General features: G+C 41.8%; 2 protein-coding genes across 5 annotated transcripts in view; one reads left to right on the forward strand and one right to left on the reverse strand.

The window, feature by feature from the left end:
* Window positions 1-20,760, forward strand: part of CFAP44 (cilia and flagella associated protein 44) — a 42,135-nt gene extending 21,375 nt beyond the window's left edge. The window contains exons 19-34 of the mRNA XM_027817008.2: window positions 1,735-1,787; window positions 2,228-2,390; window positions 2,719-2,849; window positions 3,821-4,032; window positions 4,420-4,585; window positions 5,549-5,726; window positions 9,023-9,526; window positions 10,876-11,079; window positions 11,500-11,689; window positions 12,651-12,761; window positions 14,243-14,373; window positions 15,547-15,663; window positions 16,584-16,785; window positions 17,484-17,644; window positions 18,417-18,551; window positions 19,110-20,760. Of these exons, the coding sequence (XP_027672809.2) occupies window positions 1,735-1,787; window positions 2,228-2,390; window positions 2,719-2,849; window positions 3,821-4,032; window positions 4,420-4,585; window positions 5,549-5,726; window positions 9,023-9,526; window positions 10,876-11,079; window positions 11,500-11,689; window positions 12,651-12,761; window positions 14,243-14,373; window positions 15,547-15,663; window positions 16,584-16,785; window positions 17,484-17,644; window positions 18,417-18,551; window positions 19,110-19,385 (2,934 nt within the window). The 3' untranslated portion in view covers window positions 19,386-20,760. The remainder of the gene's footprint in view (window positions 1-1,734; window positions 1,788-2,227; window positions 2,391-2,718; window positions 2,850-3,820; window positions 4,033-4,419; window positions 4,586-5,548; window positions 5,727-9,022; window positions 9,527-10,875; window positions 11,080-11,499; window positions 11,690-12,650; window positions 12,762-14,242; window positions 14,374-15,546; window positions 15,664-16,583; window positions 16,786-17,483; window positions 17,645-18,416; window positions 18,552-19,109) is intronic.
* A 116-nt stretch (window positions 20,761-20,876) lies between these two features.
* BOC (BOC cell adhesion associated, oncogene regulated) overlaps window positions 20,877-22,693 on the reverse strand; it is a 56,988-nt gene continuing 55,171 nt past the window's right edge. For all 4 annotated transcript variants that reach the window (XM_055712182.1, XM_055712180.1, XM_055712181.1 and 1 more), the window contains exons 18-19: window positions 22,170-22,363; window positions 20,877-21,586 (exon numbers count right to left, since the gene is read on the reverse strand). In XM_055712182.1, coding sequence (XP_055568157.1) covers window positions 21,402-21,586; window positions 22,170-22,363 — 379 coding nt within the window. In that variant the 3' untranslated portion in view covers window positions 20,877-21,401. The remainder of the gene's footprint in view (window positions 21,587-22,169; window positions 22,364-22,693) is intronic.

Consider the following 22,693-nt stretch of genomic DNA (forward strand, 5'->3'; position numbering starts at 1 on the left):
TCCAAATAAACATAGAATATGCTGTTCATATGTAATATTCTGCAAGTCTTGTCCCACTCAAAGGTGTAGTCAGGTACGTTCCTAGAATGAAAGAACCACGAAAATTTGTCATACTTAAACCTGTCTTGGATTTAATTCCAGTAAAGTATGATTCTGCTCTAGATGGGCATTCTAGAAATAATGTTAGAGGATATGAAATGTGAGTTTCTCGGTGCATCTAGTACCATTCATATACAATTCACAAGTTGGATTTTTTTGAATTTGCAACATAGCACAGTGTGATGCTGATCCCGTTGCTGTTTCACGTTTGGATAGCATTAGCAGTAATGATTTTACAGATGTCCTGTAATCACTGTAGAGCTCATCACCTGTAGCACGTTTGAACAGATGACATTCAGTAACAGTTCTACTGATAATACAGAAGACAGAGGTGTCAGGTTCCCTACTGAAAACATTCAGACTTTATAGAATTTTTTTAAAAATCTTGAGCACCTGAATTAAACAAATATAACCTGAAAGAAGAAGCGAGACCTGTTGAGTAAAGAAGTGCTATCACGCACAAGGGGTTTTTGAGCAGGCATGCATTCAGTACAGTTTAAAAGTCTTGAAAGTTCAACATAAAAATAATTGAAAGTTGAATATTTTTTTTAATGTTAGCTGGTAACTACATTTTGGAACGTGCTTGATGAGGGAGACTGAGAGGAATTTGTGATTTTGGTTATTTAGTTAAATTGTTCTTGACTAGTTGGAATTCTTTACCAGTATCACAAGCATATATAGCACTGAGAATAGACCCAAAATTATCTTCTTAAACTGAGTGATTGGAACCTGTGATACCAGAGCCTTGCTAGCTCCACTATTACAAGTAGTGATTAATATACGATTATAAAGCATATATACAGTTCTATCATTTTGAGTATGTAAGTAGCTCTATATAAAGATCTTTATGGTTAATTTCTATTGTTCAGGCTAGCAACATTGCTTAATGACCATCGTAATAGAGTTTTTCCCTTATCAAAGTATATCTTCATTAAGTATTCTAGTTTTAAGTCATGTGGAAGATTTTAAATATTCCATCTTCATTAAACTTAATGAGATTCTTAGAGAATCAAATACAATTCTGCTGAAGCTAATTGAGTTAAATTACAGATCAATTTAGTATGACTGTATTCACTGTAGGGTGAGAGGCCCTCCCTCTTTTTTTTTTTTTTTTTTTTTTTTTTGCACATGATTGCCTAGGGAAATGAGGCTTGTGCGACTGCAGTGTCCATCCATCTGTCATTCTTCACAGCTAATAATTGTGAACCCATTACGTAGTCAGCAGAAGCAAACCAGATTAATTACACATGTAACTTGGAATCAGCCCAGGATATGTTGTCTCTTGACAAGAGAATTGGGTTTGGTGGGTAGAGAACCAGAAATGTTATGGACAGAGTGAAGTTAGGACAAGCAACACTATTATGGTTAGCGTTGGTGGGGAGGATATAGGATTGTGTCCTCTGTCCCTAAGACCTGTGCTTTGCTAGTTCTTTTACACATAAACCAACTTCATTGCTTTTTCTTCGTGAAACATTAAAACCTAACATTTAAGGCCCCTTTAGCAATACTGATCATGAAGGTTTCTTTTGGTTTTGTGAAAGGCAATGGGAGCTCTGTCTTAATGTTTGTAAAAGCTTTATTCTCTTTTGAAATTATTATTGCTTGTTTAAACGCAAGGTAACATTTTTATTCCAGAGTGATCTTGAGAAGAAGGCTACTGAAGACATTGAGGATCCTAACGCCTACAAGTAAGAGATGCTTGGATAATGATGAAAGAGATTTTCAAGTGTTGGTAGCTTGTTCTTCAGACCATGTATTTCTTTTTGCCTCCTAACAGGAGGGAGAAGTTGATCACCCTGCGTTTGGGTAATTTCCTTGCTATGCACAAAGGTTTTTTCAGCCTTTCCCTCCATTTAATCTAATTTTCTGTGGCAGTAACTCAAATATGGTATTCTGGGACTTACTTAACTTCAGACTACAGAGACAACACATGATCAGGGTCAGAGCCCCATGACATTAGGACTGTACAAATAAATATACAGGAAGATGATTCCTTTCTAAGTTACCTTACGAGCCATTGAGTTTACTGGGAGTTTAAGGCTGTCAAGGAAACCTAAAAGGTTACATAAACTGTAATCTTTCCTCTCTTCTGTTGAGATAACAGTTTACTTTTTTCATGCATTTTCAGCATTGAGGAAGTCAAGCAGAAAAAGGACTATGAACGAATAATGAAGGAAGCTGAAGAGAAAAAACACAAGAAAAGAGAAGAGTTAATTGCACTGAGGCATGAGTTTCTTTTCCTTCTTCAAAAGAATCAGGAGTTGCCCGAGCACATGCAGCTGCACAGAGAGGTACATCTGGTTTTTATAAGGGTCATTTACCTTTAGAGGCATCTTCTAAAATGTGTTACCTGATGTGTTGGGGCCAAAGACGTCCAACCCTTTGGATTAAGGTAGTTCTATGAATATATAATTTGCTGGGACTTCTGAATCACAGCTGATGATTTGTGCTATTTAAGAAGCATGTGGGAAAAATGTGGTTCTCTGTAGGAATCTGAACAACTCCTGAAATAAAGGATTATGTTGAAGTGCATGGAACTCTGGCACCTGGGCAAAAATATTAATTACCAAAATATATAATATGTGATGCTGTTTTTTCTGTCTTTCTGCCTTTCTGCAGCAGTTTGAGATGGACCCTAGGTTCTCTGAGGAGCTAAATAGGCAGACAGCACAGAGAATCCAGTTAGTGCAAAAGGAGCTGGCTTGGGAGCATGAGAAACACTTGATTGGACTGCAGAAACTACGAAATCAGTAAGTACCACTTTTCTTCCACTTAGCCCTCTGACCTTGCATGGGGCTTATAATTTACAAAGTTGTACCTGCCACAGGGAAAAATGATGTGATTTCCCCCCCGCCCCCCCCCCCCCCCCCCCCGCCCCTAATCAATATGTCTTCTATTCTGTTATGATTCTGTTCTTATTTCACTTGGAACATATGCAAGATTATATATTAACATTTGGGTGTAATTACTACTTTTGAACGTTTGGTAGAACTCAGATATTCAAATTAAGGAAGTAGCTTTATTCTGATTCATGTCTTTTTAAAGAAAACTGGAGTGGAGTTTTTTTTGAGGCTAGGTTTGCTTGGTTTTTTTCCAGTAAGTTTAGTAAGAGCCAAGATCTCATACTGAAACTTTGAAGAACAACCCGTAAAAGGAACTCTGTTTTTCAGGCACGTTACATGTCTGTCAGGTATTTTAGTGTCATTGCTAACACAATGTACCCTCTACAGTTTGAAGTTATGAAATGAACTTCCTCAAAAATGCAAGTTAAAGTGTGAGGTGCTTTTTTGGTTGGTTTTCTGAAATCTAAGTATACAGCAAAAGATGAATTCCTAAAAATAAAGACACAACAGAAATAATACAGGGTAACAAGAACACCGTAGGCATACAGAGTGTGTGACTGGGAAAAAGACTTGAATGAGCATGTTTTGATCAGTCCTTAATGGAAGATGAAAAATATCCTCATGAAGAACCTGATGTAAGTTTCAATATTGGGAGAGGTCTTAATATGTTTATTTTTGAGCATGTCTATTGCTAGCTTGGATAGAAGTCAATAGATAGCATCAGATACCATCATGCTATTACTTACTGACTTGTGAATTTACATGTAATGGTTGTATGTGCAATAAGTGAACTACATTATTCATGTCCTTTTGGTTAAGGCAAAATGGTAGGTTGTGTCTACTGACATCTGGTAGTTTTGTCTAATTTGGCTTTTCAGGTTTCGGGATTCATTGGCATTTGACACTGTTGTTCACGCTATTCAAAGCAATCATCAGATTTCCACCTACAGACTTTCAGCAATGTCTGAGGAATGCTACCAAGATAAGGAACGTCCATCATGGAAGAGGACAGTACTTGAACAAGCACGGAAACAAGCAGAAAATAGGGAGATTGTCACACCCGAGACAAGGCATATGCACAGGGCTAATGGTGACCATTTAAATCTTATCAGCAATATGATTTCCGTCTTTCATGTCAGTTTGTTTTCCTGACTCAAAGCTAAAAGAATTATAATTTCTTTAGGTACACAGGTAAATAAATGTAACTGTGGTATGTTTTTTCAGTACCTATGTACATAGTAACACATGTTACTATGTTACATACATAGTAAAACATAGTTTTCCTTGTTTAGGTTAATGTCAGCATTTGTCTGTCAACTCCATGGGTAGAATGTGGCTAAAAGTCAAGTCAGGGAGCCTGAATACATTCAGAATATCCACTACAGTGGAACTCCACTGATTGACACTAGCTCTACAAGAGTTGGGACTACACTGTGCTGCATGGTGTTTACAGCTTCATTATTGTTTTTTGGTCTAGATACTGGAATTTTTGAGGGCGAAGCTGAAAAGCTGAAAACGTCAGAGGTCCGAAAGCCAACCACACATTATATAGAAAGGAAACATGAGCAAATCAGAAAAATTGTTGAGAAATCTGACACGATGAAAGCTAAGATCATGAAGAGGAAGGCAGAGTGGGATGAATTGTGAGTCTCGAACTGGACTCTATGGCCTTTAAGTTCTGCTTCTTGTCTGAGGTCAAGTAATGCTGTTTAGCCGTTGTATGGCACTATAATCTCTCTGCCTAGTTTTTTATATTCCTAATGGTTGTAATTAAAATAGATGAGTTTTTATGTATCTCTGAGTCTCAAGAGAGCAATAAAATCTTTCAGTTATTTTCTATGGTTATTCTAAAACATTAAAAAACTTGAATTCACCTAGGTAGCTGCATCTTCGGATAGGGAGTAAAAGGTGTCTAAATCAATCATGACTAAGGGACACCTAGACCATTGCAGTCAACTCTGTTAACCCTGCCTGCACCACACAGAGCAGATGCTGTAACAGCTGGGTTGGGTCAGTGGTGCTGACATCATGGCCGTTATATGAGTGTTGGTGACATACCTTCACGCTCCACGCTGGCCTTTATTTTGAGAGGCAAGAGAGGGGGACAAGACATCTCGAATGCTCATGGAAGTACAGAATATCTTCATTAGGAGATGAATGACAGGCAATGGGACCAATGTAGAGTCAGAATACAAGGTTATTCTTCATTTTTTGAGAAGGTTATTAAGTGTTTAATGATATAAAGTAGGATCAGGTATTCTGTGCTATGGGCTGGTGGAGTGTTGACACGCAGCTCCCTGAGATTGAGCGCAGCATGTACTCACTAACCCCAGAACTTGGTCCGAGTGTAAAGGTTTAACCTTTCCCATGGCAGAGCTATGTCATAAGAGTTCTTGGGGGCAAAAAAAATTATCTGAGGTTTTCATTCAAATGTGCAGTGATGTTCTTCCCAAAGTAACCGTTCTTTTCTGAAAGAGGTGTGTGGTTTTTGATCCCTAGCTCGCCTCCCAAGCCTTCCTGAGTAAATCAGAAGGTATGAAATTACCCTGTTTGTTCATCTGTATGTTTTCTGTCTTAAAAGTTCAGCTTTGTTTTGTACCTACCAGATACAAGAGCAAACCTAGTGGTGACTATGAGAATCCCAAAGATGTTGAGGATATCAAAGAAGCACAGGAAAATATGGGATGTTATATGCTGAAGACTGCCACTAACTACAGAGTCCCTGAACACAGGCTTATGAACACTGAGAAGAAGTTGATGCAGCTCAAATCCCTGGAAGTGTTTGTATGTAAACTGATTTATTGATGTGTATATTTCTCCCTTTTTGAGGAGGGATGATAATGTATTAGTCACTGAAGAAATTTTTTGAAAGGAAATCAAAGTGGATGTGGGGAAAGGCCTTAAAGGACAAGACTATATTAAGTCAGGTTTAGTTACAGATCAGCTTTTCTCTTGTGAACTGGTAGTGCTTCACCAAACTCAAACCTGAATCAATCTAGGATAACTCTCAGCTGGCTCTTTTAAAATGAGAATTTACCTTCTCTTGTACTTCAGCAGGAACATAAGTCTTTCTGAATTCTTTAAAAATTCTTATCATCTAGTAAAGTTTTTTTTTTTTTACAAAAAAGGGATGTGAGCAAAGACGTGTATCTAGTGTGGCCTTTCTATACTTGGACTTTGGCAATCACTCTTCTGGGTGATTTAAAATCTAAGCACTGGAATCTTCCTGAGAAACCAGGTCTTTTGGAGCCACCTTTCTGTGGTAGGACTCCTACAGCATCTGCATGTCTTTAACCACAAAGACACATGAAGCTAAAATGTTGTGTAATGTCTTTGTTGCTTTCCTTGTGACTTTCCGTGCCCCCCCCCCCCATCTTTCTTCTCATAGGAACTGTTTTTAATTTTATTGCTGGAGTAAAACAGAGTGACAAATTTCTTTAGCTAAAAGAACAATGAAGAAATATGTCTATTGAACTTGGAACTGTCTAGTTGCTTTTTGGTAGGAATGCTTATTTCTTGCCCTGCTTACTGACAGAGCAGTGTCTTCACTGCATGGTTTATCTTTGTCTGGTGAAGTGTAGTTTGTGTTCTTGGTGGCCCTGAATCTTCTCCAGTCTTATCCTCATGAACCAGTTGCCTAATCTCGGGCACCCTCTGGGCTGGGTTGCTTTGATAGTGAGGTCTAAACATTACAGAAGCAATGCTACAGTCTCAGAGGATTTGTTGGATCATTTTCATCTCATGCTTGGCCTCCAGTACTTCACTGTAGTGCTGATGTTACCAGATACCCAGTGATTAACCTAATTCAGTAGAGCAAGCCAATACAAAGGGAATAGTTCTTGTTGTAAATTCCTGGTTTATACAGATGAACAATTCCAGTTACTTCAGGTGGCTGGTGTATAGGGTTGTTTTCTTTTAGAAAGATGAGAGCCAAATAAATGATATATATGTGCCAAATATATTAATGTTAGATCACATTCCTTTTTTATTTCATGTGAAAAAAGTAAATTAATAGAGTGTCTCCTTATCACAGACACAGAAGGATTGAAGTTGGAAGACACTTCTGGTGGTAACCTAGTCCAAACCCTCTGCCCAAGCAGGGCTATCTAGAGCAGGTTGCCCAAGACCATGTCCAGATGGCTTTTTAATTACTGCAAGGAGGGAGACCCCACAACCTCACTGGGCAATCTGTGCCAGTGCTCAGTCACCCTCACAGTAAAAAAGCGTTTCCTGATGTTCAGAGGGAACCTCTTGTGTTTCGGTTTGCACTCATCTCCTCTTGCTAGACACTGGGGGCCACTGAAAAGCTCCTGGCTCCATCTTCTTTGCACTCTTCCCTTCAGGTATTTATATACATTGTTGAGATCCCCTCTGCCCCACACCGAGCCTTCTCGTCTCCAGGCTGAACAGGAACAGTGCCAGCTCTCTTAGCCTTTCCTCACATGAAAGATGCTCCAGTCCCCTAATCATCTTAGCGGCCCTTCACTGGACTGTCTCCAGTAGCACCATCTCTCTCTTGTACTGGGGAGCCCAGAACTGGACACAGCACTCCAGATGTGACCTTGCCACTGCTGAGGAGGGGTCACCTCTCGCGACCTGTGATAACACTCTCCCTACCGCAGTCCAGCATAATGTTAGCTCTCTTTGCCACAAGGGCACGCTGCTGGCTCATGGTCCACTTGGTGGTCACCAAGACCCACGCTTTTTTTCTGCAAAATTGCTTTCCAGCTGGTCAGCCCCCAGTGTGTACCAGTGCATGGGGTTGTTCCTCCCCAGATGCAGGACTTGGCACCTCCACTTGTTGAACTTTGTGAGGTTTCTGTCAGCCCACCTCCCCAGCCTGCCCCTCTGGATGGCAGCACAGCCCTCTGGTGTAGCCACTCCTCCCAGTTTTACATTGTAGGCAGACTTGCTGAGGGTACTCTTTGCCCCATCATCTAGATAATTAATGATGTTGAACAGAATTATTATTACTGATTTCTGAATATAGAATTATTACTGAGGTCTGCCTACAGGCCAAGCAAGATGCAAACAGGTTGTTACAAATAGGTTTTGCTGCACTTGCCTGTTTACTTACTACCTGACATTTACATCTGATATAAGTGTCACTTTTCAGATTAGTGGATCTTCATCTTGAGTTTGAGAAAAAATATTCAGCTGATGCCAAAGTTTTCTGAGTTGACTTTGGGACTCTGGATTGCTGGAAGGCCTGAAGAGAATTTGTTTTGGACATCTAGTGGCTTGTATGAAATCCAAAAGCGCCTGACAGAATGTTACCTTCTTGCTTTTAATATTGCTATCTACTATACTTTGAAAATTCAGAAATTTATTCCACTTTTAATCACCTGCAATAGCTGTATCAGCTTCACCATCACATATAAAAGACAAGAATCTTATCTGCCTTCCAGAACCTACATTTATGGAGGACTGTTTCAGTATCTTTGAGGTTATTTGAGATAATGGCTTTGTTTCAGTGACTATGTCAAAGAAGTCTAGATTTCCGTACACCTGTGCATTTGGTAGTATGTACAGAAAAGGTCCTTTCAGGTATGTTTCTTTTGTCTTGGGGATGGAAGCTTACTTTACAAAATATTAGAAGACATTTTCTTTTTCTTAATATATTATTTGTACTGTATGCCTGCAAAGAGGGCCATATATCAAAGCTGAGATACTCTTTGTATTTAATGAGAGACAACCCAAATGATTAATCCTTTAAAACCCACAGCTTCTTTTCACAGCCTCTGTCTGCTTTCTGCACGGCTTCAACATCTCATGTCAAGAAACTCACAGCGAAGTCAGGAACTGGGGGAAAATGAGGAAGCTTCGTTTCCTTTCTTACACCTTTGCTATTTTCTGTGAAGGAGAGAGAGAGAGGTGGTTCCTAAGATTTTAAAACCACAGACTGAAAGACAGCTGTTTAAAAATGTTAATGTGTGGAGATGGTACAGAAAAGAAAGCTAGTATGGAAAGAAAGAAAGTCAGTATGACATGCCTCTTAACCATTACTTGTGTTGGGGAAGGCTACGTATTCTGTAAGTGTTCCTGGGGAATACTACTAACATTTTTTTTTTCCTTTGCAGATCCATAAGAGGAAAGTGAATATGAACAAAGAGATCATGTCTTTGCGGGATCTCAAGGTTTCTATTATTGATGAAATCAAGTGTTTAGTGCAAGAATTGAAATCCATACAGGCAGCCTTGGATTCATCAGAATGTCTCCCTCTTCCCCTGATACCTCAGTTACACCCAGATGAGGTTCCTGAAAAAAAACTTGAGTACGACAGTGACATTCTCCTGAAGTTTAAAGAAGAGCAGGAGGCCAAGGCAAAGCTCCAGGAAGAACTGGAAAGGTCTCCCTCAGCTCATGCATTTAGGTATGAGTGTCTTCGAGCTCCTTCCATTAAAAAGATTGACCCTATGGCACTGGCTGCAGCTGCACAACCGATGAAAACAGTATCGTCTGTGGTCACAGAGCTGCAAAACGTTTTTGAGATTGAGAAGGCAGAGCCAACAGAAATGGAACTTGAAATTTTAAAGAGAGAGAAGATAAAAAATCTATACTTGCAGGAGACCTTGATTAAAAAGGTAGGAAATCAAAAGTTATTTTTGTCAGGTTGAGCAATCATACTGCACCAGAAATAAAACCAAAACCCCTTCCATCTCAGGATTGCAGCTACTCTTCCCTTTCCAAAGTGCTGATCTGAAGGGATCAGCATACACCCCTAACTGTGACTGACTATTATCACTTGAAAAACAGATCTTGTATTTCTTATTGATTTTTCTATGAAACTATGAGCTTAGTGGTCAAAAAAGACAAGTAAAATGTTAGAAATTACTTGAAAAGTGACGAAAAGGGGAAAAAAGGAGCATCACTACAACTTTGTAGATTTCATTATGTTCTCAGCTCTTAAATAATTATAGTCCTAACTCTTTAGTCTTAAAAATTATATTGTAGAATTAGAAAAGGTACACAAAATGCTTAGTCATGGAAAAGCTTCTTTAAAAGGCACATCTAAATGGATAAAGCGTCTTTGGCCTGGAAAAGGGGCAACCGACAGGGTTGTAGTAGAGGTGATAACATTATGAGTAGCATAGAAAAGGAACGTGGGAATCACCTCTTAAAAGAAGAAGAGATATCAGATGAAATGGTTATGTAGAAAGCTTGAAACATGCGAACAGAAGTAGTTTTCCTATCCAACAATAACTAACCTTTGGAGCTCAGCGTTAGGATGTGGGGGAAGCTACCATTTCATAAAATCTGGAAGAAAAATCCATTCAGAGGCGTTGAACACAAACATACTCCTTCAAGCTCAGGATGCCCCTGAGTCAGAATTCAGGCGGGTACAGAGAGGAGCATGCCAGACGTGTTCCACTGTTCACTTGTTTGCTCTGTTTCTTGCTATCTTTTCTCTAACTTCTGCTGTTGGCCATTGACTCTTTGGTCTACCCCAACACAAACACCCTTGTGTTCCTGTGTGAAGGTTTTGAAAGAATATCCGAGTGCTGCTGTCACCGTCACATATGTATCAGTTAGTGCTGGCAGCTGCTAGTGCTGATTTAACTGTAAATGTCTAAGGGAAGAGCTGGCAGGTATTCTGAAAGAGGTCTGTCAAGGCAGAAGACTTTATTGCTACATCTGGGATTGTTAAATTAACTACTTCAAACGTTCCCTGAAGAGTAAAATACTTCGGGGGTAGAGTGGAATGCAGCGAGACATTCCTTTGAAGCCCTGGTGATTCTTTTACTATTGTGCTGAGAATGAAGGCACATTTGGGGTTAACTTTGTCTTTTTAAGGGCTTCAGTAATTCATAACAAATACCATGGGCGAGTTGTTGATTTAGCAGAGAGAATTTTTCTTTTCTCTAGCTTTACATGTTTAGCTCCACTCCTAATGCTTTCCCTGTTCCGCATTTGACTCTCTCATATGCTCCAGATCAACGCACTGGTGATCAACTTTGATGCTGAACTTTGCTTTCTACGGCACAAGAAACTGAAGCTGGATGTCCAGATGAAAAGCGCTGACCTGCGCTACATGACGTGGTATGAAGAGCTGCTTATCCTGAAGAACCTTGAGAAACAGGAGAACCTTCTCCAGGGGCGTGTTAGTGCCCTCATCAGCGAGCAGGAGGCCATGCAAGTAAGTACACCACGTGTCTCTGCTTTGACAGTATCACTAATGCAGGGCTTGAAACAAAAGCAAACTGTTAAGTAAATAGTGGCATTTTTTTGCTTCATATTAGCACCGATCCAGTGTCTAGTGCTAAATTTTAAAAAAACACGAATTTCTTGATAATCAGCCTGGGATGGTCACTTTTAAATTCCAGTTGTTAATATTTTTGTCATCTTGACAGTTGTATTTTAATAGGTACTTCATGATGTGGAATAGTGACAAATGATATACTTAAATTTAAGAACTTCCAGGTTATGCTTGATTGAAACATAGGTTTAAAGAGAGAAAGACAAGTTTTGCATTTCACAGATCCTGTATGTACTTTATATATCCTACACACACGGGTTGTACCTTTTAACTGAAGTAGGGGTTTTTTTGTTTGTTTAGTCAAAATTGAACAGCTACCTTGCACAGATGGAGGATAGAAAGGATGAGATTGTAAAGCTTCAGGAATGTGAGAAAGCCCTTTATGCCAACTTCCAAGCATCCCTTGGAGAAAACAATGAGTTCTCCCATTTTCTGACCAAGGTTCTGAAGAAGAAAATCAACTGGGTGGAAAAAAAAGAAAGAGAAGCAGGTTGGAGATGCTGTTCTTTTTGTTTTATGGATTTGTTACACGGGCTTCCATGTGGTCAAGTAAACATCTCTCAAATCTAGCTGGAGCCCTGAATACATGCAACACTGAACTCCGTTCAGAAAACCATAGATCAGACCTACCCAGGTTTGTTTATGTCCTGATCCATGTTCCGTGGCAGCATTGTTATCTTGATTGATAACAATGATGTAATTCAGCCTCTAACTGACTACGTTTGGTCTGATGACAGCTCCTGCAATTTACTTCCTGTAAATCAATATTGAGCACTGGTAATTGGTATGAGGAAGAGGCAAAGTTTTAAATAGGTACTTTCCATGCTGTACCAATGGGAGCTATGGGTAAGTGATTAGTCTGCCACGTTCATGACAGTCTTCTTTAATCTGTCCATTGACTAATGAGAGGTCATAGACCTAATCTGCAATCATCTATTAGTCACAGGACTAAACATATTATGAAAGGATTTAATTTATCTTAGTGACTCTGTTTTAAACTGCTAGGGCTAGGCAGTCTTACTGAGCTAAAATACTTGTGCTTTCTCTTTGGCGTGGCTTTTGATTTCAAGTAGGACATGATTAGCAAAAAGCACAGACACAGTGATGTTTTCGTGACAGTTTTGTACCTTTGTATTTTGCTTGGTTGATTAGTCTCTGTAGCAGAATGGTAAACTCACAAGGTTTAAATTACTAGCACATATAGAGGAAACATTACCAAGGCCCCAAAACGTACCTGTGTCTGTGCCTTTGGCATTACTAGGTCATCTCTCTCCCTCATTTTTTATCTCTGTGAAGTTATCAGATCAATGCAAAAGGTACCTGGATTCACATATCACCAGGATGATCTTTCATGGGTTATTGGGATTGTGTTCACCAGCAGATTGGCGTAACACCCAGCCAGTGGGTCCATGGGCATTCTGCAAACCAGCAGTACTGTCCTTTTCTTCCAGATGAAGAAGATGAGGATGAAGAGGAGAACGCTGAAGAGTCCAGCTTGGGGACTGACGAAGAAAATTCTGGATCTGAAGATGAAGTTTTCGATGATTCTGTTTGCCCAAAGAGTACCTAAGCCATCATTTCCTTGCATTGACAACTTGTTTAGATTTAGCAGCAGCATTGTGTGTTTAAAAAGAAAACACAAAACTTTGTTCTTCACTACATATTAATGTCATTAAGGCCCAGAACTTGTGTACCTCTCCCGAGTGCAGCATTTCTCCCCAGGAAATCTCAGTGAAGATAATGAAACCGCTGGTACTATATGGTACCCTAATTAAAAACTTTATAAAAATAAAACTTAGCTAAGCACTAAGAATTATTTATTTCATGTAAAGAACCATTCACCATTTCCTGGCTGTTTTCTGGAGAGAAAAGGCTCCTCTCAGGAATGGAACTGGTGGGAGGCTGTAGCCGCTCTCTGGAAACCTGCTGCCTGTGCTAGCTGGGGGGATGCTACCGTGCTGGTAAACTAAGGTCTTTGTTACCCCCTCGTGGATTTATGCAGCAATTGCCTGTTGCTGGGCTCCGCTCTTGAGGGTCTCTGAAAAGCTGGGAGCTTTACTGTGCAAAATCTTCATCGTTCGGTCATTCAACAAAGGCAAGCAACTTCCCTGCGCCTCCTACCTTTTCTTTTGTATGAGTTTAGTTTAGGATGTTGTTGTCTTTTTTTTTTAAAAAAAGACACATCTTCTTTGAGTGATACGTCAATGAGCACGTAACAACACTGCTTTACTTTCGGTTAGAACTTACCAACAAATTACCTTATTATAGATTTTTTTAATTGGATTTTAACATCATTTCCACAAATTGAATTTTTGATTAACTCCTCATTCATCTCCAATGAAATTTTGGGAAGAAATGAAGATTTTTACTTTTTATTAAAAAAGTCCAAATTACTAATTTAACAGGGAAATTACACGTTGCATTAGCCTCTTAGTATTTGTCTCTTCATGTGTCATTCGCCTTGCCTTTATTGGACTTTTTTTTTTAATGCCTGCTGATTTGGGTATAATTATGCACTCGATTAGTATGACTGAAATCACTGTGTTTGATAGAAATTCACGGATCTTCCTTACCATGAAACAAATGAAACAGGTATGAACCACAGCTGTGTTTACAGATAGAGCTATAAATGAACCCTACAGCAAATTCATCATTTCTAGTGAAGGGTGCTATGGATAAAAAACCCTACGTGTTGGCATAATTGAAGATTATACTGTTACATGTATTAATTACTGGGACTGCATTACTTACAAGAGCTGACTTTTGAGCACTTGGCTTGAATACTGGCTTTGATGCATTTAGTCTTACTTCAGGAAACAAACTGTCTTGACTGAACTTAAAGAAAAAAAGATCTGTCCAAGACATTCATCCCCTCATGGAGGAAAGTGGTTTATGTTTGAGAAAGCTCTAGGGAGCCAAGAGCATCATCTTATTATGGGGAACGCTGGGCAGTTTGCACAGCAGGAGAAGCTACTAGCTCAAGCCTGTAACTATAGTGCAGTCATAATGAAACTAAGCTATTCTTTGACTCTTTTCTTCTCAGATTGCAATGAGGCACTCTTCCGACACACCATCCAGCTCCGGCAGAAGCGGTTAGACATTGAGAAAGCTTTAAGAGAGAAGAAGAACGTTGCTGCTAACCTCAGAAAGAAATATAATGCCTTAGCCAAAAAGGTATTGTGTTTTCTTCTCAGCAAGCATCAGCTGGCTCCGTTACAGTGACAATGTTGTGCTAGTGATTTTGCCTAAGATTTAAAACCAAAATCCTAACCCTTTGAGAGGCCTCAGTTTGGGTAGAGATATCTGTGGTAGCACAGAGGCAGGAGGCAGCTCAACATGGGTCATCTGTCCTCCTGAAAAGGGTCAATCAAGGTGCTGTGCCCTTAGCTGCTGCGAGGCTGGATTCAGGTTTTAGGTCCAGTTCTGTCCCAGCTGCCTAGCCATCACGTGGCAGCAGGAACTGGATTCCGCGGTTCAGATGAAACACCTGATGTAGTCTGTCCTGTCCTCTGTGCATGTGTGTGGGGATGGAGAGAGTAAAGAATACTTATCCGAACACAAACGGAGGTTAACATAAATGCATAAAAATGATATTATTCCATCTATTTCTTTTTATTGTAGTTTTTTTGGGTTTTTTTGTGGTGTTTTTTTTTTTTTCTTTGTCACAGTAATTACTGAATAAACTCTCTTGGTGCAAGTTTTCCTTTTAGCTTTTTTGAGCTCCTGCATTCATCAAGACATTTGATTTATATTAATTCAAAAATATCAATTTGAAGGGTTATCCGGGATAGAGAGAGACTTCTGCCAAAATAACATTATGCAAGCCTTGCTTTTATTGTGCCTCAAAAATGTTCCATCAAATATGCTTAACTTACAACATTTTTTGTTTAGTTTTTAAAGGCTTTCCTAAGTGCCAGCTGCCACATATTCACCCTGAGGTCTGACATTTGAGTCTGAATTGTTTCTTTCTCATGCAGAATCAATAAGTATTTCCAGGCATAACACAGTAAAAAATGTATTGTGGGCTCTGTAGATCTAGAAGTGTTTTAGACAGTAAACCAAGCAGCGGTCTCTTGATACATACAGGGCTTCTCTACTAAAGGAGATGTTTGCGAGTGTACCTGTGTACAGAGGTATTCAGGGTAGAATCTTGCTTGCATATGTAGATGAGCCTTGTGTTTGCCTTTGAAACTCACCTGTCATCGTATGTAGAAAAAAAACACTTTTTTTTTTTTAAAAAAAATACTTCTTTCTCTTTTGGATCAGGAACTCTAACATAGAATCTTGCTGCCTTATGTATTTGAGTACTACAGGGTTTTTGTTTGTCCACAATTTGTCTTTCTGCAGGCAAAAGTAGTGGAAACCAGTCTGGACACTGCAGACGGAGAACTGGAGACCTTTCAGTGGGAAAAGCAGCAGAGACTGAATGAGCTATATGTAGTCGTGCCTTTGAAACTCCATCAGGTAATTCAGGATGCTGTGCGTCTGCAGGTGCAGAATGGCCGTGTACGTCTAAACAATGGTGTTACTGTTCTTTGAGGCCCTTAGCTCCTGATTCACCAGTGTCCTGGGAGTGAAGTATTAATTGAACTTCATGCTGCTATTTCTTCTAAATTGTTTTTGTTTCTTTCTCCTATACTGACATAAAAAGGGTAAGGGCAGGCAGGTCAGCCCATTGCTGAAACGTGCATAATCTTCAAGTGTTTTATAGATTTGGCATGGGATTTTCCTTCAGGTCCATACCTACTGATGTTCTCCTGGAAAAAAACCACTCCAAAAAACCAAGCCAAAAAAATCCCCCAAACTAAACTAGTGGGAGTTTTGCTCAATTCAATAATGCTGGACTGGATGCAGTGCATTCATCTACACAGCTGCTAGCGCGGGGATGATAAGTAGAAAATTAAGAGGAAAACTCAAGACAATACTGTTGTTTACTCTGGGCTGAATCTTGTCCTCAGAGAGAGAAGAGAGGCCTCTGCCTGTTCTGGCCAATATACCTCTAAGGCAAGCTCAGCTCTCTCCATTTGTTCTTTCACCATTCATTAAAAGGTTGGTAATAAAGACATAAGAGTCTGAGGCCTGACTCCACAATCCTGCAGCTCCCAGATCATTCCAAAGTACAGTTGACAGGGAGCCCCTTATTCCTCCTTGGTTTCAGGTGCCACAGGATGGTCAACAGCTTTATATGTAGGCAGTCAGCACAGCTTTAAGTAGTCTTTGAGCTTTGCTGAGTGGTAGTGTGATTCCCTGGCCCAAAACATGAGAGTTGCCTGTGCTTACTATTGCCTCACTCATTAGTTCTCTAATGCTCACACATTTCTTATCCAGAGAGATCACCAGCACCCTTAATAAAAGTCAACCTTGCTTACGGCTGTTTCTCGCAGGTGGAGTACTTGGTTAATGGGGAGATGCCCAGTGACTTCTCCCAGGCTTTGGTATTTACCAGGCAGTCCTTACAGTATCTGCAGAAGAGAATTGTGGACCTACGTAATGAAAAGATAATGCAAAGAGGGATCTATAAGAAGGCCCAGGAGCAACATAAGCAGCTTGTCCGGGAAAAAAAGGAGATGGAGATAGAGATTCGACGTGAGTAACAGAGACTTTGAACAGCACAGCATACTAATGCTCATTCTGTCCCCCTCACTGCGTGGGGGTAACTCACCAGATGTCTGTCTTTACACTCACACAGATGTCACAGCTGGTTACTGCAGAAAATAAAACAGAACGAGCAGATCAAGTGGACTGTTTTGATGAAGTACTGGTAGTTCTCCAGCACTGCAGAGTCATTAGGCTGTGTGAAATAATTTGGGAACTTAGTGTAAGGAGAGTTGACTGAGATGAGACACTTGAAGTTAGGGCACGTGATTGCTGTTTCTGGCCGTAAACCAGAACTGCTCAGAAAAAAGTACTTTCCCTAAAGCATACACTTTTTTTGGCAATATCGTCCTCTGTGTAACATAAGAAGAGTGAAACAAGCCCTATTTGAAACGCTTTCCCAAGGACCAAACCCAAAAATGTGTCTAGCACCACCAAACCTGCAGGGGCCCTATATAGCCTTTGGTGTGGGAGTGGCTTACTAGAACTGGCTCAGAGTGTGGCTTAGTGACCACACAGACATGGTCATGGGCAAGGACAAACAGCAATATTCTGTTGTTGGCTCTGTGTGGCTTTGTGTGAATTATTTATTACAGGCAAATACCAAAGAGCTCAGACAAAAAGCTGGGGGTAAGGTCCTTAACCACTGAAAGGCAGCGATGCCATTTGTGCTCTGCCCCCTCTGCTAGGACTGGAAGAGAAGTGCAATCATCTGATGATGAAGAAGTTTGGCCGGCTGGTGGATTTTGAAGCAGTTCAAGCACACTCTGTTAACATACGCATGGAAGAGTTGAAAGTGCAAATAATGGAGAAAGAATATGTGCACTCCCAGGAGCTCAAAGAGTGGGAGGTAAGGAGCAGGAAAAGGAGGGGGATGTGTTGTGATGATCTGTTGAGGCTTCATTTCCCTGGGGCTGAATAGTTACACTAAAACCTTTCGTGAACATGTTCATGTTTGGGTTTTTTTCACTTGTCGTTAATAGTTGGGCCATAATGGCCAACTCCCATTTCCCATAATGATTTCTACCTCTGTTCCAGCTGTTGACACGCATCCTATTTTCTCATGGAGTTAGTTGATAATCTTTTTGTTTTACTTTCCTCAAATGCATCCTTCTACTTCAGTCCCTATGTGAAGCTCTTCCGGAGTGCTTTCCTTCGGTTTTCAGCTGGGATACAGAACCTGCTGCCTCCTCTCACTGCCTTTGGTGACAAACTATTTGAGCAGGGGGCTCTCGTGAGCCCTGACTCATGCCTGGGATGCCAGTCTGTGCAGTCGGAAAACCTTATGTCTCTATCGGGGAGCCCAAGGCTCAGCTACTGTGGTGCGAACAGGCACCGCTCTTCTGCTGCCCTTACAGAAGGGCACATAGGGAAGTGCTATGTACCTAATGGCTTTCTCTTTCCCACACTTTTGCCTAACTGCTTTATCTACCTAAGTATTTGCAATATTAAAAAAATAAAGACGATGACAGATTGTGCTAAAGGCACTAGGGGGTCAGGTGGTGTATGCAGGATCAGTCTGTTGTTTAGCTCTCTTCTGTGGCACTTGTGCCTAGCACTTCTTTCCCACTTGGCTTTTTTTGTCCTCTTTCATCCCAGCTCAACCTTTTATATCTTTCTAGGAAAGAATCTTAGACCTGCAGCAGCAGCTAATGAAGCTGACAAAGGAAAACACCAGCAAGCTGCAGCAGCTGAACCAGTTTTGCCTTGAAAAGCAGCAACTTGAAACCAAGCTGGATTCACTAAAGAATGATCTGGTAAGCCTCTTAGCTGCTGTGCTACGTGCAGGTTTGGAAGTGTTCAGAAATGGGTAAGGGATCACCTGGCTCTCACCGGCTCTGGTCTTACATCCTGCTCTGCAGTCAGCACTTCGAGCTAATATTGTCTAGTGGCGCAGGCTGGATGGCTGCTCCAGGTCTTGTAGAAAGGGAGAGGAATGAGCTGATCCTGAGGTAGGCAGTACCTTAGCTTCCCTGTATTTTCTTCACTGATTTCTAATATTGAAACAAACTCATCTTATTTCTAATTTAAAAATGTCTTCCAGCAAGCAAAAATTATTCCTTCGTTACATGGAAACAGCCAAATGAATGAAAGAGTTTTCTTTACTCTGTATTAGGGAGTAAGGCAGCTGCCTGTGACCGCCAGAGTCTAAGTCAGCAGTCTCTCACTCTGACTTCCAAGTAGTTCTGACTGAGGGGTGGAAAAGTCACGCAGCTGTCCTGCCTCTTGGAAAGCTTCGATTTCCTGCTTGAAACAAACTTCCACTGTTCATTCTCCCATGTTTTATAGGAGGTATTTTCTTCCTCTCCTTACAGGGAGTAGAATTTCGGGGCACCCGAACTACTGACATCAAAGAGAAGGTCAGGCTGGAGTCACGGCTCAAGCACATGGTTCGTGACACAGCCCTTCTAAAAGAAGAAATCAATCTTCTAAGCAGAAAAGATGGGTGCTTAAGAGACCTTGCTCTCCTTAGCAGAAAAGATGGGTGCCGCCTTCTGCAGCCTTCATCACTCCAGGGCTCTCAGACACCAACTGAATCGTTCCCTCTTCTTACACTAGAAACGGTAACGAACAGTACAAGTCTCCCTTAAAAACGGGTACGGTTAGCTGGGGCAGTAGTCATAGCTGGAAGTGTGAAATTAATTGCTTTGGCTGTACGTGGGCTTAGTGGTAAAAGGTTCTGTTTGTTTCCCCTATCAAAATATGACTGTAGCGACAGATAGGGAATAAAAGAGTGCTCATACAACTTATAAATGCTGTTAGCAGTCCATTGCAGAGATTGGCACTGGGCAGGTGCCCTCCGTGTGTGTGTGTGTATGTGTATGTGTCTGCTCTTCAAACAAGTGGTTGTTGAAGGCTGGATATGAGTTTCATGTGGGCAAATACATCTTTGGTACCCGTGTTCTCAAAAATAGTAAAAAAGGTCTGCCTTGAGGGTGCCTTTTGTTATTTGCCAACTATCCTAGCAGGAATATGGCACTTCTCTGCTAACCGAGCTAGTTAAGAGTCGAGGGGAGTGCTAGCTGTTTAAAGAAAGCAAAGAGACCTTTCTCCTCAGGGCCTGCAGCGCTAAGGTGGGTATGGAGTCAATCAGATACTTTCCTGCTTGCCTCTGCTCGATAGCAGTAGAAAACTGACCCACAGTGCATGCAGGACGTGGTATTTACCTGGCAGGAGGAGGTTTTGTTGTTGGTTGGTTTTTTGTTTGGTTTTTTTGTAATTACACTGGCTTGCACCTGCCTGATCAGAGTGAGAGCGAGCCGAGCTCTGTTCTGTTTTCAGGTTTTACTCTTTTTTGCCTCTGACATTCAGTGTGGTGGCAGTGCATGATCATTTACAGCACTTTCCCTGTCTTACCAAGAAAACTTCTTTCACCCCCAAAGCGGAGGGGTTGTGCTGCACTGTTCCTCCAGCGCAGAGTTTCTGAGGGTGCACAGGCGCCCTTGGGGTTGGTTACTAGTTTTTAATTAAACAGATTGAACAACCTGCAGCTGCTTTTGCTCTTCCTCCCTGCTCCCTGCCTTTTGCCAATGGTTTCTGCTCCTCTGGCTGGTGTATGCTCAGAGAGAGCCAACCCTACCCCAGCCAGGCCCAGGCACTGCCCCTGCTGGCCCCAGGACAGCCAAACGAACGGTACTCCTGCAGCCTGCCTTCTCCGTGGGTCCCTATGAAAGGGCCGAGCATCCCGTTTCCTTAAGGGAGAAAGCCCACCCTTACCCACAGGCCTGGAAGCTGAAAGCTTTTGAAGCTGGAAAACCACAGGGTGGGAGATGGAGGATAAGGAAACAAAATTTGCCTCCCTCCCCATCACCAAACCCATACAGCTGTCCTTGCAGGTGAAGGAAAATTTCCTCTAGCTGTGCTCCTCACTAGAAGTTTTATGTCACTTAACTGGCACAGGCAGCAGCCATCCCTCTTGGCTTGAGCTCAGCATTAATATTTACATCGGTGGCTATTTGCAAAACTGTAACTGCAGGAAACGTCACCTTTCCCCAGGCATCCTGCTTGCTCTATGTCTGCAAGTAGAAAAAAAAAAAGCAGGTTCATTCTATGGGAGGATTTAGCATACAGCCAGCCACCAAAAAGACTAAAGCCTTTATTTTAGATGTTAAAGCGTGGGTTTGACTTTACAGATAGGCAGCTGCAGATGGCGTGTATGTGAAGGGTTGTTTAAGGTGATTAGGCAGAGTGCATAACTCCAGTCCATTCACAGGAGTGTGTTCCTGGGACAAACCTTCCTGTCGGGAAGAGGAAAAGGCCTTGCTGATGGCGTTCTCTCTCGTGAAGCCCTCGCTGCAAGAGGTGCTAGACCTCAGCGGCGGCAGCTCTGTTTGGGTCCGTGTCCTGCGACGTCTCTCACGCTGCTGTTTCAGTCCTGTGCTGTGATGAACAGCCCGGTGCCACGGACAATTGCTGCCTTGTTTCCTGAGCCCTCCTGTGACCTTGCTGAGGATGCCTTCTGTCTCCATAGCATTATAAAAGGCACATATACATCTATATACAAGTGCATAAATATATAAATAGGGGTGTTATACAAAAATAAATACCCATTCTCTTTTTCTCTTTAGAATAAGTCTTTTGCAAAAGGCAGCTTGGCAGCTTGGTCCCTAGCTGGTGGGAGAATGAGTCTCTAGGGGCCTCAGTGATGGCGGGCTGCTGTTCAGATGTCTTGGTAGATCCTGACCCAAAGATGTGATCACTGGATTCTGGGGATGGAGATCTCCTCTGGACTGGCAGCAGTCTAGTCTTTCTACCTCTTCAACTGGCACTAGGCCTAGGCAGCAAGGGCTTCCTGAAAGTGAAAGGAGCAAGAAATGATTACAATGCATACAGAAATGAGAGATGCTGTGGTAGTTTTCTAGTCAACAGTCCACTTTGAGGATTGGTACGCTGATCAAAGAGTAAGATCTGCATTCTGGAAGTCCTGGCTACGTGGGAGCTTGATCCTATGCTTGCACACGACAAGTTTGATCTATGCGGCAGGGGTGGATCAATGGATCAGGACCTAGGGAGGTGGATTCACGTTAATTTTTCAGGGACCTTGTTGTTTTACTGGTAGTCTGGAAAATGCAAAATTAAGATGGACTAAAGGACAGCATCTTTGCAACTGGAGGTGGGTATTGTGCTCTCCCAGCAGCATACAGCTCAAGCTTTGGGAGAAATGAGAAATGTCTCCTCCAAAACTGAGTGAGGCAACTTGCAGTCCCCAATTGCTAGCATGGCCTTTCCATGCTGCTGTTCTATGTGGCATTAAAACTGTCCTTGTACCACAGAAGCATGAACAGGGCCATCGGAAAGGCTCTGCGGTGAGATTTCCCTTCAAAATCAGCCTAAAACAATGAAAGGAAGCAAGCAGAGTCTTCCAGACCACTGACCTTGGTGGAACAGGGGATCCCGTCGAGCATCCAGGCTGGGGCCTCCTACTTTGTTGCCCATCACTGGATGATGGAGGCCAACAAAGTGCTCTTGAAGGTGAGGACAGTCGTCTTGTGGCTGAAGAAGGTGGTGAGTGGAGTCATCTGGAAGACTGTAGAGGAAAGAGCTGTCTTCTGTTCTTGAGTTGGGCAATCTGGGGAGGCAGACAGACATTTAGCACTATTAACAAATCTCTCCTTCTCGAAAGATAGGGCCTACGCAACACCTCTGCCAGCTCCATCAATGCAATGGCACTGGGCGTTCCTAAATGAGGGGAAGAGCGGAAACTGGGAAGCCCGTCTGGGATGGGAATGAGGGGATGGGACCTGGTATCCACGATTCAACATCTAGTGAGTGCCACAGGAGCTGGGAGGAGTAGCACCTCCTGGAGAACATGGGAAGCTACTTGATCGACATCTGAACAGTGAGACACAGAGCACCCGCAGCTGGACCCTGGTCAGATTCTGGGGCAGCTGTTTATCAG

Source organism: Falco cherrug, chromosome 5, assembly GCF_023634085.1.
Source record: "Falco cherrug isolate bFalChe1 chromosome 5, bFalChe1.pri, whole genome shotgun sequence".
Lineage (NCBI taxonomy): Eukaryota > Metazoa > Chordata > Aves > Falconiformes > Falconidae > Falco > Falco cherrug.